Genomic DNA, 17,426 nt, shown 5'->3' on the forward strand with positions numbered 1-17,426 from the left:
AATTGGCTGCTACTTACAAACCAATCAACCAAATCTACAATTGGTTACCTTCTCCTAAAGACAAGCTCTCACCTCTGATGCTACCTGGCATGTACGAGGTCCCATTCTCATGTAAATTGTCTTACTATGGACAAACAGGTAGGTCCATCAGCAAACGCATTTTGGAACATCAAGACCATATTGGTCTCATCAAACCATAGAAATCAGCTTCGCACAGCACGGAATTGAAAACCCAAACCATAGGATTCATTGGAAGAAGACTAAACTTCTACATAGATCTTCATATAAACGTGAACATTTATATAAAGAAAGTGCTAAAGCTCTACATCACAGACCTAATTTGAACCGTAATGACGTTCTTACTATCCCTAAAGTCTGGGAAATTGTCATCTTAAATTTTGTAAAATAATTTTATATATGTTATCTCATTTTAATGTAATCTTTTTTTTTTTTTTAAATCCAGGTATGTTTTAATTTAATTCTATAACACGCTACTGCACGTATAGAGGGATTCCATTGTAAGCATGCACCCTAGCTGTATATAATTCCCAACCTTTTTTACTATGTGAGCTACTTTTCTATAAAAAATTATTTGGCGATCTACTCTCTTTTATAGATCATGTTCCCCCAACCTGATATCTGATTATGGACAAATAACCAACTAAAAACTTTGTGTATTTAAAAATTTATTTATCACTTTTAATTATTTTAATACAAAAAAAAAAAATATATATATATATATATATATATATATATATCTTGGAATAAAATATTTATTTCTCTATTTTGGAAAACCAGAGTTAATCGACCGTGAGATGCGGTGATTAATACCTTTGGAGGGTAATGGATGGCAATGCTGTAGCCAATTCTAACTGAGGCTCGGCTATTGCCGTTATTTTATAGCCTGTGTAGCTCAGTGGATGTGGCGTTTGCATACCACGGCGCTTGGCTGCACGAAGGAAGACTTGGTTTCGAGTCTAGTCGGCGACTAGAGGAAATTTTTTCTAAGCCTTTTTTCGACCGGTTCCCGAGTTAGTCGATCTCTGGCACGGGCAAGCAGGTTTTTCCTCCCGGAAACTCGGGTTTTTCGTCCTGTAAACTCAAGAAAATCGACCATAGAACCCACATTATTTAAGACATTAAAATATATTGTGTTAGGGTTAGGGACCACGAAATGGCGGCACATTTGAGTCGTCTCTCTTCACTGTGCACCGCTTAATTAGTGATAGCCTTGGGCCATCTATCTCTGATTGGTACCAGTGGAGATTGAACTGCCCACTCAGTCTCCAAAAGTTAGATAGGGCTAAATGACCTTGCCTACTCCCGTATACGGGAATAAAAAGGCATTAGCTGATTTTTTTTTTTTTTGGAAAACCAAAGTTAGAAAAAACAACAGATTGATGACAAACTCAAGTTACAGGAAATGCTGGTTGATTAAAAAAAAAAAAAGAAAAGTTAATGTGAAGTTTGGCATTGTTTGGACCTCGCAATATTTTCATAGTAAAGTTGATATGAAGAAGTGGCCAATCGAAGACAATCGTCCAAATGATCATTTGTAATTTGGTTTCTTAATTGATTTTTTATCATGGTCATATTTGAAAAAGCGGATTCTGACAAGTATGTCGAATTCGCGAATATCAGTTAATACTGGGAATTTTTCATGTGCATACTTCCAAATGACTTCATTGTTTATCGATTTTAAATGTAAACTATTCTGAATGTTTATTATCTCAAATTCTACTTCAGCTTGGTTTATATCAAACAGCCCACTAATTTTATTTGAAATTTCTGTGATGTTCAAGTTTTCTTGAAATGGATTATTGATAAAAGATACAATCATTTCAGTTTTATTAAAATCTTTAAATCTTGAATTTATTTCTTCCTCAACTTATTTCACAAATAAATTTTTTTAAATCATAGCGAAGCATTTCTTGATTTTGTTCAAAAAATTTTAATAAATATGGGAGGTGTCTAAATTCGCAGTCATTTATATTTTTCTTTAATAAAAGTAAGTATTGTAGGAAAGTTTTTATTGAATTTAATATGTCAATTAAATTTTTATCTCTACCTTGTAACTCTAAATTTAAATTGCTTAATTTTGTACAGAAATCTATTAAAAATGATAAGTGTAACAATCATCTTTTATCACTCAATTGTGGATAAATATCTCCTTTTTAACCAAGAAATTTTTTATATCGTTAATCAATACAAGAAATCTTTCTAAAAATTGACTTCTGATGAGTCAGCGAACATTATTGTACAACAGAAGTTCCCTATCATCATCTGCCTGTAATTTAAATAACCACCATTGCAGGACTTTTCCTCGAACACAATTTACAATTTTAAATGTAATATCCAAAACATCTTTTGTGTTTAATCTTTTACTACACAGTACTTGTTGGTGAATAATACAGTGGTACGTTAAAAATCTGGATATTTGTCATCGCGTTTACATAATGAAATGAAGCCTGATTTATTACCTATCATTGCAGGAGCACCATTAGTAGTAATAGACACAAGTTTAAAAAGTGGAAGTTTGTGTTGTTTCACAAATTCATCAAATGCCGAAAAAATGTCTTCTCCTCTAGTCCTTCCCAATAATGGTATAATTTTCAAAAGTTCTTTACTTGAATAATCTTGAAATACCATGCTAATAAATACCATTAACTGAGCAATATCAGTGAAGTCGTTTGATTCATCAAATTGTAATGAAAATGCAACACACTGGTGAATGTCTGACATTAACCTGGCCTGGAAACTTTTCTCCGGCAATTGGAACTCTTCCTTTCGGTAATTTGAAACCTTGTCTGCAGCCTAGAAGTAGTCTCGCTTTAGTGACATCTCGAACCGAGAAGCACCTTTCTGGAAGTGGGAAACTTCTCTCTCAAGCAACGTGGATCTGGGCAGTCTCTCTGACGGCGACTCTGGACTGGGCGGCCTCCTCTCTGACAGCAATTCTGGAACTGGGACCTCTTCTGCTTGATTCAGTCCCTTTTTTATTAGGCGTTCTCTGAGACCTCACATGAAGTTTGGCAACCCCCAAAGAATCGGTATGAGTCTTTCATCTTAAGTTTCAAGTTCGGCACGCCTTTTGTTCTCCTCCGCTTTCTTTTGATTGTAAGTTGCCGGCCATCGGAAAGTTGTTTGAACTCTTTCTGACTGACTTCAGAGATGTTTACACTTAGAGCCTGCAAGCCTTTCTCATACATACAAGTTTCAATAACAATCTTTCTAATGCCACCATGTACAGCTTCGGCGACAAAAACATTGTCTTTGTTTTTTTTAACACTCTAACATATTCTTATTAAAGCAGTATATACAGTTAGCTTCAAAAGAGTTATTTACAAAAACATCTAATACAAACTATACCGAGACAAACAAAGTTTATTTTTTAACAATATTCACATGGGACTTAACCTAAGTAAAAAATCGATGTAATGTGCTTTGGAATATTTAATATTTAAGCTACAATCGAGTTTTTACACTTTGCTTATAATCATATTCACTCGGCTCACTGTTTGACTTCTACTGATCCAAATTAATTAATTTACCTGGACTTATAAGAAAATTACTGATTTGACAATTTTAACGAAAAATAAGTAAACAATAGCAATACACTTAAAGCGAATTAAAAATAATACAAAATAATGATAAATAAAATATTATGTTTTCAGTTTTAATTAAATTTGTGAGTAAGGAGGAATACATAAGAGATCGACCAAAAATCTCTCTGCGATCAACTGGTCGATCGTGATCGACGGGTTGAACACCCCTGTCCTATGATATTTAGGATGAAATATTTACTTATTAAAATCTTACTACTGTGGTTACGTGTGTATGTTTAGTCATGAATGCTCCACAGGTTTCATTATACAACAAAGATTTGCAAACGAAACATGTGTCCACTAAATTTGTGCCTTGGCTGGCCACAGAGGATTTTTAAAAAAATAAAAATAATAATCATGTGAATATTTGCTGTGATTTGAGGTAGCAAGTTCTTAACGACCAGAACTTTCTCTCAAAAGTTGTGACTTGGATGACTGTTGGTGCTACAGTTATGACCCATAAACAAAACAAACATCAAGCCAACGGAAACATACAAATTCACTGTGACCCAAGAAAGCACATCAAGTTCGATCAAATGTCCAAAACAATGTTGATTTGTTTTTTTGATGTGAATGGAATTGTACGCAAAGAATTTGTTCCTCCTGGACAGACACTGAACCAACATTTTTATCTCAACGTTTTGAGAAGACTGCATGATAGTGTGCAACGAAAACCACCAGAAATGTGGAGTGGCAGAGATCAGTTGCTGCACCACAGCAATGTCCCAGCCCACATGGCCTTGTCTGTCCAAGTTTTTGAAAAACAACATAGCAGTTTGTTCCCCCATCCTCCCTACTCACCTGATCTCTCTCTCTCTCCATATGATTTTTTTTTATTCTCATGGATAAAGAAAACTATTAAAAGGCCAGTGATTTGTTGATGTGGATGAAGTGAAAGAAAAGTTGCCGGAGGTCATAAACAGTATTCCAGCTGAATAGTTCCAGAACTGTTTCCAGCAGTGGAAAAAAATGTGGGGACAAGTGCATCGACTCACATGGAGAGTACTTTGAAGAAGAGTAAAATATGGTATTATAAACTTCAATAAAAAAATTTGTTTAAAAAAAATAATTCCAGTTATTTTTGGTACCCCCCTCATATATTTCTTCAAACTAGAAGTTCTTTTTTATGCTTGTTTTCTATTATAAACATCATTCACAACAAATCCAGAGCAACAATAAGTGAAAGTCAGAACAGAACTAAATTAAACATAAGTTCCAGTATTTTTAAGTTTCTGTAATCAATTAAGTACTTACAGATCGCAGCCACTGCATTTTTTTAAAACTCACATAAGAAGGAAAGTTCTGTCCCTGATGGAGAAGCAACAATCTTCCTTATAGCCCGAGTGTTTGTTTGAAAGTGAGCTTGGATGATGCAGGAAAGAAGTCTTCACAGAAGAAAGAATTATTTAACTGCATAATATTTTGATTACTAAAACTATAAACAAATTAAGACTTTTATTAATAGTTCAAATCTCTGTGATTGATATTGCCTGATGTAGCTAATTTTTTTTTTATTTCTATTATTCAAGCTAGATTCAAATAATAACTATATTTACCTTTTCTCTTGGAATAACTCTATCTGTACCTTGACGCAATGATCTACCCTCTTTAGCAACTTGAAGAGCTTGCAATACTGCAACTGTATCTACTTCTTTTTCTGAAGCTGGTTCTCCATCTAAGATCAACTGAAAAATAAAGACAAAAAAGTGTATACTCTGTAAATGAAATATTCAGATGTTCATTACTATGATGTAGAAACATACAAAGTGTTTTAGTAGAATAAAATTTCAAATGTTGGTGCTTTAAGAAATTATGTTGTATTTTAAATGTGCAAACTGTTTAATTAAAGAGAATTATTTGAGGGTAAGAGATACTGTGGCTAAATTATGTAACAAATCTTTAGATTCCATAGAAGATATGTGTTCTACAACACATATCTTCATTATAATTCAAGTTCGCTACAATGAAGTTAAGGTAAAAATACTAACCATTGCATTTCATTCCAATGGAATGAAATAAATCGCAAGAAATAAAACAAAAAAAACATGGGAAATAACACTAAAGAAATTGCTAAAAGCTGAACAAAGGAAATCACAAGAAAGAGAACAATGGAAGCTACCAGAAATAGAAAAGAAACCATTGAAAATAAATCGTAGGAAACAGAATAAAGGAAATATTGGAAAATCGTGCACTGATGACAGAACATAAAGGATTGGTAGAAACCATAGACAAAGCAAAAAAAAGAGGATGAAAGAGTATGAACGCAAACAATAGGAAACAAACTATTACTATAGAGCATGAAATTATAAAAATGAAAATCCAGAATTAATGTTTAGATTGTTTAAAGAATTAGTTTAATGTCACTTACCTGAAATCTTCACAATGAACTAAATATGTGCAGTCCATAAAATCAAAATAAAATAAAATAAAAAATGTGAAAACTTCAGTAGTCAATCAACTTGGTCACATCCAATTACAGAGAGAAAGAGAACAGAAGTGAGGAATGTCAGACTGCTTTAGTCAGCACTGGTCGGTCTGAGGGGAGGAGAAAATGATAGATGCAATGTAAGTTTCAGCTTCCTGACTGGATGCAGACCCAATGATGTACAGCTGGAACAAATTGATACCACTGCTTCCCTTAACACTATAAATTAGAGAAATATTGCGCAATATTATTATTATTATTACATGACACCTCCAGGGAGGTCCAAAGACTCATCGAGGAAGGGCATCTACTCTACAGTTCTCATCTCCACCAACTACAACTACACCAAAGCCATCTACTGCCCACCACTAGCATTTCCACAGACAATCACAAACATCCATGCCCATGGTGGGATTCGAACCTGCAGCTTTTTGGCTGGAGAGCAGATACACTAACCACTCGGCCAACCAGACCGGCATTTATACTGTGGCATTTCTTTAATTTGAAGTTTAAGTAAAAGTTATGAAGTCTGTTTTGGGTAGTACCTCATTTGATATTTAGAAGAGTCTATTTATAAGCTAAACTCTATAAATTTCTGATTTTAATTGTATAAATTTTTACAGTAATTCATTATGATAATTTCAGTAAGTGACATTGATTTAAGCTAATGTAATTCTAGATTTTTATAATTTTATGCTCTTCTATTTTTTTATTATGTCTATTATTGTTTCATCTATATTTTTCCATATTGTCATTTTTTTGTCCTTTATGTATGGTTCCTGTCAATCCTTTGGCATGGAACCATATAGCATGAAACGTTTTCTGCCAATCCTATGTTCTTCTCAACGAATGATTTCCTATCATTTCCTTTCTTTTATTTCCCACGATTTTTTCTGGTTATGTTTCCCAATTTTCTTATGAGAGTTAGGCTAGGATGTTTCTGTAGTTCATTATAACACATCATTCCATTATAGTGGTATTTGTTATGGTGTCTGTACTGTAAATGGAGACAGGCACCATATACTGCAGGGATTTCTAAATCTTAGTTTGACAATGCATTCTTGACATCAAAGTAATAATTATAATGTTGTCAAAGAGCCTGAATAGGGAAAGAAAAGAGGGCACGTTACTGCTTATTAGAAAAGATTTAGATGAGATCGATCGCTATTTTGAACCCCCTCCCACCCAAGCAGGTGAAGTTTGAGACAGTGTGATGCTAATTGAGAGCGAGAATGTATTACTGCAGTGGAGGAAGGGGAATAATACTATTAAAACTAATAGCAATATAATATTAATAATAAAACTATATTATACAGGATGTCTACCAAAGTCCTTGTGCAACAGAAATTTTTAGAGCTCCTATATAAGATATGAACAATCTGCAAAATGCAACAGGGAATTTATTCAAGAGATTCAATAAAATTGCTAAGGATTCATTTGTTTTAATTTCTTTCTTTTATTTTCCAGATAATAAAGCTTGAGGGGAAAAAAAAAAAAAAAGGTAATTGTATTCTCTGGCTAGAAGTCTGTATCACAAGAAAATTTGGGACTCATTACAACAAGCAAGTGCCTCACAGAAATTCAACTACAGACTGGTTTCACTAATGGTAAGCCATGAACTGGAAAAACAAGGGTAAAAAATGAGACTGTTACCATCTGGAAAGCAAACTTTCACAAATTGTCCATGAAAATCAGTAAGATAGGCTAAACTAGAACCAAGTATTCCTAGTGTAAAAGTTTGCACAAAATTCCAAAAAACCAAATTACGTCAGTGAGCATACATGACTCAAGTCAATCAAATATTGTTGAAAAAAGATTACTGCAAAATTAGCATTCTGCTATCATTTTAGTGATAAAACAACATTTCACATCAGCAGCAAGGTTAACTGCCATAATTTCCATATTTGGGGACAGAAAACAATAAGCTTTTGCTCTCTTAAGGTTTCTGCCTAGTCTCTGAAGAGAACAAACCAGTTCGAAACACTGTTAGGCCAGCGAAATCTTATCAAATTTCTATTTTAACAACTGTTGAGGAATATATTTCTGCAAACTCTTTGATCAACTTATGAAGCTTTCATAGTTTCTACATTCACCTTTGAAATAATGCTGGATCTAATATCCATTTGCTTATGTAATTTTGCATAGCTGAACTGAAGCCATTTGGCAGTTTATTTTAATAAGAAAACAATAAGTTTTTGAAATAAGGACTACTGCTGGTAAACAGGAGAAAGAGGGATGATATGACAGCGGTGCTGATTTTAATTATATGGAAGGTGAAAAGAGGACAAGGGACATTTATAAAAGTTTTGTGTGCAGTTAATAAAATTATGAGAGAAATTTTTCTCACAGAGCAAAGAGTGAGTGGAACAGTTTACCTGTTGAAGTGGCAAGTGCATCCAGCATAAATTAATTTAAGAGAAGGTGTAGGAGCTGGTGTGGATGATGTATGACCTCTCTCAATGAGTCCTTAATTCCCTGAAAGTCTGTGATAATAATACTAGTAATAATACAGTGTTTATAAAGTCTTTTTGCAGTTCGAATTTTTAATAACTTCACTTCTACATAAGATACAAACAATGTGCAAAATAAAACGGGAAATTTATTCAAGATTTAGCATATTTAACTGTAGGAATATTAACTTTCACCATATCCACCATCATTTTGGATACAAATCATATCATGATTTTGAAGTGTCCTGAATACATTCTGCAGTTAGGTTTGAGTTATAACACTAATCACACCTGTTATTCTAATGCAACAATAGTTTAGAGTGCAAATTTCCATTTTAGGAAAAAAAATTTAATGGGGACAAGTCCAGTGTAAGGTGGCTTCATGGAGTATGTGGACTGCCTCTGTTACATCATCCCTCTTTTTCATATTTACCAGGCAGTCCATATACTCTCAATTTGTGCTTATAATCTACTTTCCATAATCCTGATATCATCCTTGCAGCCCTCCTCTGTATCCTCCTCCATAGCTTCATCCCCTTGGAACTCAGGAGACAAATCTGCAAATTAGTAACCCAAGTGGAGTATCAAGGCCCTGTGAAGAGGCAAAATGACTTCCTTATCCTTACATGTGATGTTTGAAATTATATTCTTGGTTTAATCTTTTATCCAAGTAAGCAAACAAAGTTTGCACCTGAAGTAATTTAAGGACTGGGCAACTCGTATATAGAAGCTAATGACTTCACATCATTGTATTCCACTATCCCACTGCCTTAGTATCCCATAATGCATAGCATTATACACGTCTATAAGGATATGTGCTTTGCATTCTGATGTGAAGTCATTGGCTTCTATATACAAGTTGTCCGGTCCTGAAATTACTTCATTTGCAAACTTTGTTTACTTACACTTGAATAAAGGATTAAACCAAGAATATAATTTCTTGGCATCTTTCATTTATAGTATAACCAAGTGGAAAAACTTCCAACAACTATCTCTAATTGATAATAAGGTGTGACACCTTTTGGCTACTTGTATATGGAAATGACTTCTGCATTACTTCAACCTTGGTATCACTTCTGGGTCTGGCTCCCACTGATGAGACCTCAATAAAGGTCAAACTGGTCTGGATAGTGGCAATTCCCATGTGCATAGCATTATGCATGTCCATAAGGATATGTGCTTTGCATTATGGGATACTAAGGCAACTGATGTGAAGTCATTAGCTTCAATATATGAGTTTCCCAGCTCTGAAATTATTTCAGGTGGAAACTTTAAACGTGTGGACAGACTTATGTGTTCGTCGAACATGTTGTTTATTATTTTAACGGTATAATAGAACACAGAAACTAAGTAAATAATTAATTTATTAACTTGATGCTGATATTTTGCTGGTATTATAACCAGCATCTTCAGAGCACAAAAATACTGTTTGTCACAATACGCGAGACTAAAACAACATGGTGTATTTCAATAAAATTGTAGCAGCAACACAAAGACTAGAGTCCTGATTTTGGCGCCCTCTATCTGAAAAAAAAAAAAAAAAAAAAACCCACTATCATATATTACTAGAGTCCTAGAAAAGTGCTAGTTTTTTCTTAATATGACTGTCTCCCAGATCTTCGGCAAGTTAATACAGCCATATTTGTTGAGATTTGGAGTGTGTTTTAGGGCTTCTGTGTAGTACTTTTGTGTTTTTCCAGTTGATCCTGTGTGCAGGGGTATCCAGAGCATGGTCTTCTAGGCCCGACTTCCCATAATGATATTTCCGGACGTATCGTTTATGTTCGCTGATGCGGATATTCACAGTTCTTCCTGTTTGACCGTAGTAGGCTTGATTGCATGAGCAGGGTACTTGGTAGACTCCTGGATGTGATAAAGGAGGAATGCTGTCCTTGGGTGAGCGGATGAGGGTGGCTAATTTGCTACATGGTCTGAATGTAGTGCGTAGTTTATGTTTATTGAGAATTCTTGAGATCTTTTCGGATGTACCTTTAATGTAAGGGATGGTGACTGTTTTGTTGTAGTTCTCTGTGGTGGATGGTGGGAGGGGTTTCTTAGGAGTGTTTAGTATTTTGTTTATTTTTTGTGGATTGTAGCCGTTGGCCAAGAAGGTGTGGCGTAAGTGAGTCAGTTCAGCAGTGAGAGCCTTGTCATTTGAACAGATTGCTCTCGCTCTATGGGTTAGCGTTTTTAATATGCCATATTGTTGAGAAGGATGATGGTGTGATTGTTTGTGTAAGTATCTGCCTGTATGTGTGGGTTTTCTGAAAACTGAAAATGATAAGGAACCATCTGGGACACGTGTGATGAGTGTATCCAGGAAGGGCAGACAGTTGTTGGCTTCCAGTTCCATAGTAAAGTGGATTTTTGGATGTTGGCTATTTAAATGTGCTAAGAATGTTTTCAATGTCTCAGGGCCATGTGGCCAAATAGCAAGCACATCATCAACATAGCGTAGCCAAAGTGTTGGTTTGAGAGTGGCTGTATTGATTGGTTGTTTTTCCAGGTGTTCTATGTAAAAGTTGGCTAGGGGGGAGCCCATGGCTGTCCCATCAATTTGTTTGTATATTTTCCCTTTCCATGTGAAATATCCTGCATGTATTGTGAATTTGAATAGTTCAAATATATCAGGGGGGAAGTGTGACTTCAGTAGATTGAGGGTTTCTATTAGTGGTACATTTGTGAATAGTGAAGTGATGTCAAAGCTTACTATTAAGTCTGAGCTTTTTAGGGTGAGGTGTTGTAAGATGCTTTTTAGGTGTGCTGAATTTTTGATAAAGGAGGGAGAATTGTTAGTGAGAGTGGCTAGTAGCTTCGCTAAATGTCTAGCCAGTTTGTATGTGGGACTATTTATACTGTCCACAATTGGGCGTAGGGGTGTGCCTGGTTTGTGAATTTTTGGTGATCCATAGATCCTCGGTGTTTTAACATGGAAGGGTTTGAGTTTGTTAACTGTGTCTTTGGGCCAGGAAGTGACTTTTTTTAATAATTTTCGTGCCTTATTCTTTTGTGTGTTGGTGGGATTGCGATCTATAATTTTGTATGTTGACTGATCTTGTAATTGTGTGTGCATTTTGTTTTCATATTCAGTTGTGTCCATCACCACGGTTGCATTTCCTTTGTCTGCTTTTGTTATGGTAATCTGGCTGTTGTTGTGTAGCTCTTTTATAGCAATGAATTCCTTATGTGGGATATTATTTTTTGAAGGCTTGGACTTGATTGTGATGGACACAACTGAATATGAAAACAAAATGCACACACTATTACAAGATCAGTCAACATAAAAAATTATAGATCGCAATCCCACCAACACACAAAAGAATAAGGCACGAAAATTATTAAAAAAAAGTCACTTCCTGGCCCAAAGACACAGTTAACAAACTCAAACCCTTCCATGTTAAAACACCGAGGATCTATGGATCACCAAAAATTCACAAACCAGGCACACCCCTATGCCCAATTGTGGACAGTATAAATAGTCCCACATACAAACTGGCTAGACATTTAGCGAAGCTACTAGCCACTCTCACTAACAATTCTCCCTCCTTTATCAAAAATTCAGCACACCTAAAAAGCATCTTACAACACCTCACCCTAAAAAGCTCAGACTTAATAGTAAGCTTTGACATCACTTCACTATTCACAAATGTACCACTAATAGAAACTCTCAATCTACTGAAGTCACACTTCCCCCCTGATATATTTGAACTATTCAAATTCACAATACATGCAGGATATTTCACATGGAAAGGGAAAATATACAAACAAATTGATGGGACAGCCATGGGCTCCCCCCAGCCAACTTTTACATAGAACACCTGGAAAAACAAGCAATCAATACAGCCACTATCAAACCAACACTTTGGCTACGCTATGTTGATGATGTGCTTGCTATTTGGCCACATGGCCCTGAGACATTGAAAACATTCTTAGCACATTTAAATAGCCAACATCCAAAAATCCACTTTACTATGGAACTGGAAGGCAACAACTGTCTGCCCTTCCTGGATACACTTATCACACGTCTCCCAGATGGTTCCTTATCATTTTCAGTTTTCAGAAAACCCACACATACAGGCAGATACTTACACAAACAATCACACCATCATCCTTCTCAACAATATGGCATATTAAAAACGCTAACCCATAGAGCGAGAGCAATCTGTTCAAATGACAAGGCTCTCACTGCTGAACTGACTCACTTACGCCACACCTTCTTGGCCAACGGCTACAATCCACAAAAAATAAACAAAATACTAAACACTCCTAAGAAACCCCTCCCACCATCCACCACAGAGAACTACAACAAAACAGTCACCATCCCTTACATTAAAGGTACATCCGAAAAGATCTCAAGAATTCTCAATAAACATAAACTACGCACTACATTCAGACCATGTAGCAAATTAGCCACCCTCATCCGCTCACCCAAGGACAGCATTCCTCCTTTATCACATCCAGGAGTCTACCAAGTACCCTGCTCATGCAATCAAGCCTACTACGGTCAAACAGGAAGAACTGTGAATATCCGCATCAGCGAACATAAACGATACGTCCGGAAATATCATTATGGGAAGTCGGGCCTAGCAGACCATGCTCTGGATACCCCTGCACACAGGATCAACTGGAAAAACACAAAAGTACTACACAGAAACCCATATAAATCAGAGAGATTGTTCTTAGAGGCGACAGAAGCCCTAAAACACACTCCAAATCTCAACAAATATGGCTGTATTAACTTGCCGAAGATCTGGGAGACAGTCATATTAAGAAAAAACTAGCACTTTTCTAGGACTCTAGTAATATATGATAGCGTTTTTTTTTTTTTTTTCAGATAGAGGGCGCCAAAATCAGGACTCTAGTCTTTGTGTTGCTGCTACAATTTTGTTGAAATACACCATGTTGTTTTAGTCTCGCGTATTGTGACAAACAGTGTTTTTGTGCTCTGAAGATGCTGGTTATAATACCAGCGAAATATCAGCATCAAGTTAATAAATTAATTATTTACTTAGTTTCTGTGTTCTATTATACCGTTAAAATAATAAACAACAGGTGGAAACTTTGTTTGCTTACACTATAAAGGATTAAACCAAGAATATAATTTCTTGGCATCTTTGATTTATAGAGATATCAACAGGACAAAGTCTGCTACAAATCTGAAGCTTTAAATCCAATTAATAATTAAAAAAAAACACCCTCCAAAAAAAATCATTTTTCTTTTTCTCCCCATCTGTATCAAACTTTACAGATAGCATCATTCAAATGATTTTAATAAATTTGTGAGATATCTGTTTCAGACATTGCTTAAGATACTGTGAAAACTTCAGCCCAATCGAACTGAAATAAGAGTGAGGTGGATTAAAATAAAAACCACTTCCTATGTAGACATTCATATAAGTTACAGGATTCGAGTGATTTCAAATGAATTTGGAATATACTTATTTCTTGCAGTGCTAAATGAGAAGAAAGGCTGCAGATGCTGCTACAGATCACAATGCTCAACTAATTCTGACCTGCTGTCAACTTTATGTTTAAAAAAATGAGAACTACTGAGGAAGCAAGAAGTTGGGTGTAATTCAAAAATGACTACTTGGATGATATTAATGTTTTAATTTTTGAGAATATAAATATCCCGATGAAATTTGAGTAATACCATAATAGCAGACAATAATACAACTAATTATGAAAAATAATGTCAGTCCTTCAGAATTGCACCCAACCTCCAACTTCCTCAATACTTGCCTCCTTTTTTATTTTATTCCCTCCCCATCTTTTTTTTTTACAATGAAATATAATAGCATAATAAAATTAGTGATGCTAAGGTCACAGTAGTCATGTGCCCCTTAGCAGGAATTAAGTTGTTGCTGCTGCTTTAAAACAGCAGCAGCAATTAAGGTGATTAGGCTAATGTATTATGTCTGTTAATGTGTGTTGTTCTGTTTTGTAGGAAAAAACCACCGCAACCTCCATACAAGATCAGCTAACTCATCTTCAGTTGAAAAGTCCTCATAAAGACCCAGATGCAATTTGAATCCAGGTTTTTCCAACAAAAATGCACCGATGATATTGATTGAGCTACAGAGGGAATAAAGACTAAGAATAAAATTAATAATTAGGAAAAGGCCATTAATGATGAATTTCAAGAAAGCTAATTGTTGGAAGTTTATTTTGCACTTGGTTAGACTATAATAAGATAAGATAATTAGACTAAGATAAGATCTCAAACAGGTGTCATGGATTATTACACTTTTTTTATAATCTTTGTCAAGTAGCTTTATTTTATCCTCCTACATGTTTCGCCAATCTTTTTCTATTCAGGGAATACAAACTAGTAAGCTAAAATGAAGGTTAGAGACAAGGTTATAACTGATGGTTCTAATTCATACAAAAAATTGGTATTGTGTGTGACAATGTGCGTGTCTCGTTAACGTGATTTATTCATTATGGCTCATGACGTAATTGTTATGAAAGTTCATTTCTTTGATGTTTAATGATCTGATAAAAGTTTTCCAAATTTCTGGTAAAATTAGACCTTGATTCTTGTTTAGGTTTTCAGTTTTACGGGCGAGTGTAGCTGCTTCTTTAAAGGTTCTTGAATGGTAGTTATCTTCTATGTATGGCATAAGGGTCTTATCCCACTCGATGTGATGGTTAGTAGAGGCAAAGTGGCATGAAAGGCCTGAAATGTCTTGTCTGTTATTTCTGACATATCCTATGTGTTCTTTCTTTCTCGTTTCAAAGCTTCTAGAGGTCTGCCCTACGTAACTACTTGACAAAGATTATAAAAAAAGTGTAATAGTCTTATGAATAATTGTCAAGAAAAAAATTCAACATAATGAATAGGTGTCATGGATATTGTAAAATACATTAAACAGGCTAAGTGGAGATGGGCTGGCCATATTGCCAGATGCAGTGATGGGAGATGGACTAGAAAAACAACAGAGTGGAAACCAATGGATGGAGCAAGACAAAGAGGAAGACCGAGAAGAAGGTGGAGAGATGAACTGGAACAAATTGCAGGAGTGAGATGGATGGGAGAGGCAGAAAACCAAGTGATCTGGAAAATCATGGGGGAGACCTTCGTCCAGCAGTGGACAGAACCAGAAGGTTGAAGAAGAAGAAGAGACTATAATAAATTTAGTTTAATCCTTTATCCAAGTGTAAGTAAACAAAGTTTGCACCTGAAAATATCTTCAGGACTGAGGTAAGGTGGTGCAACACAAGGCAACTCCAAGCCAAGGTGGACCAAGCTCTCATCACTCCTTGTCTGTTTCTGACAATCTTCCATGAATTGCTGGGACTAGGAACAGTATCATTAAGTTCACAAGAGTTATTCTAATTTATAAGGATAATTCATGGCATATGAAGAGGCTGAATTATAGGCTAGTCAGTCTCATTAGCGTTATTGACAAGGGAATGGAAAATGTAATGAGGAATTATATCCAGGATCTTGACAGATATTATTTATTAAACAAGGCAAAATATGGTTTTATAGGTTTCTTACATGATGAGATGAATGTTCCACACATTCATCATAATTGAAGAAAAGTCAAACAGGTTCTCTCTTATGGAATCACTATTACCGATCTCAGACTAAAGTATTAACTCAATTACAAAAAATTATACATACATGGCATATGAAGACAAATCATTATATCATGAATTAAAATATTAGGTCACTCTCAGATACTTTCTCAAATTAAACTGTACAAACAATTAGAGATAAACGTGTGCTCAACTAAAAAGTTTAATAAACTCATAACAACAATTAAGTAGGCCAAGATGTAACATAATTCCTTAAACTACATTTTAAACAACTTCATGTAAATCTTCGCCGATTTTGAGTGAATTAAAGAGAGCAAATAAATTATATCAATTGCCTGTTCTGTATGCAGAGTTCAAGATATTGATAGTCATCCATTCTAATTAGAGAAGAAATAAGTTCTACCTTCCAGCAATTGATAGAAAATTCAAACAAACTACTTCCACCACATTCCAAAATGAAGAATATAAGTTCTTGCATAACAATGGAAATACATATTAGTTTCTTGTTACTGTTCCAATAACAGTAAGAATAATCAGTTCTTTTATTCAAATTGAACAAATTCCTGTAAGAAGTATCTTGAAAATATCAGCATATAGATTGTATGTTAGCTTACTTCTTAAATAAAATCTCCTTTTTATTCCTTAAATTTATGGAAATTCTGGATCCATGTTATTCCTTAAATTTATGGAAATTCTGGATCCATGTTATTCCATTTTGAATTTACCTCTCTCAATGTTATGCTATCCTTTTCAGTTCTCTTGCTGTTATTTTTCTAAGCATTCTCTATTGCTAGTCAAAGAAACACTATGTCATGCAGATTACATTAGTCGCATCTGGGTTCCTTGCTCTATACTTGGTAATATTGCTGTCGACATGTGCCTTTGCATGGCAGTGAATATCTTCCAAAAACTTCAAAATATTATTGCTTTATTGCTCCACACTTTCTATAGTATTTTCTTGATTTATATATCTAAAATTTCTCTATATACACTGAAGAAAATTAGTTTTGGTTCAGGAAATGCTCTGATGTCAACAACAGCAAGCTCTAAACAGTACATATACTTTATAGAATTAATTGCATAATGTAACTCAGCCACTGTCGATATTTTACATGTAAATATACATTATAATAAAATAATTGTGAATAATTAACCGAATGAGTATTTTCCTTGATGACTTATTCAAGATATACACAGTTTCATTAATGAAAGATCAATTATTACAAACCTGCTCGGTTTTTATGAAGAGGTCATGAAGGCAGTTGATAATGGTAAAGGTTATAATTTTATTTGGATTTCAACAAGGTTTTAATAATGTTCCACATAAGAAAGTGCTGAATAAAATATGCAAAACAGGTTCTGATAGTTATTAAGAGAGATGGAAAGGAAACTGTTTAATAC

The 17,426-nt window shown here is 34.8% G+C and overlaps 1 protein-coding gene across 1 annotated transcript in view; it reads right to left on the reverse strand.

Moving 5' to 3' along the window:
- Positions 1-17,426, reverse strand: part of LOC150101905 (uncharacterized) — a 284,552-nt gene that overhangs the window by 54,203 nt on the left and 212,923 nt on the right. Inside the window, exon 9 of the mRNA XM_090399927.1 lies at positions 5,162-5,290. Coding sequence (XP_090256053.1) covers positions 5,162-5,290 — 129 coding nt within the window. The remainder of the gene's footprint in view (positions 1-5,161; positions 5,291-17,426) is intronic.

The sequence above is a fragment of the Typopeltis vanoorti genome, chromosome 11 (genome assembly GCF_054136105.1).
Source record: "Typopeltis vanoorti isolate ZY-2024b chromosome 11, IOZ_Tvanoo_1.0, whole genome shotgun sequence".
Classification (NCBI taxonomy): domain Eukaryota; kingdom Metazoa; phylum Arthropoda; class Arachnida; order Uropygi; family Thelyphonidae; genus Typopeltis; species Typopeltis vanoorti.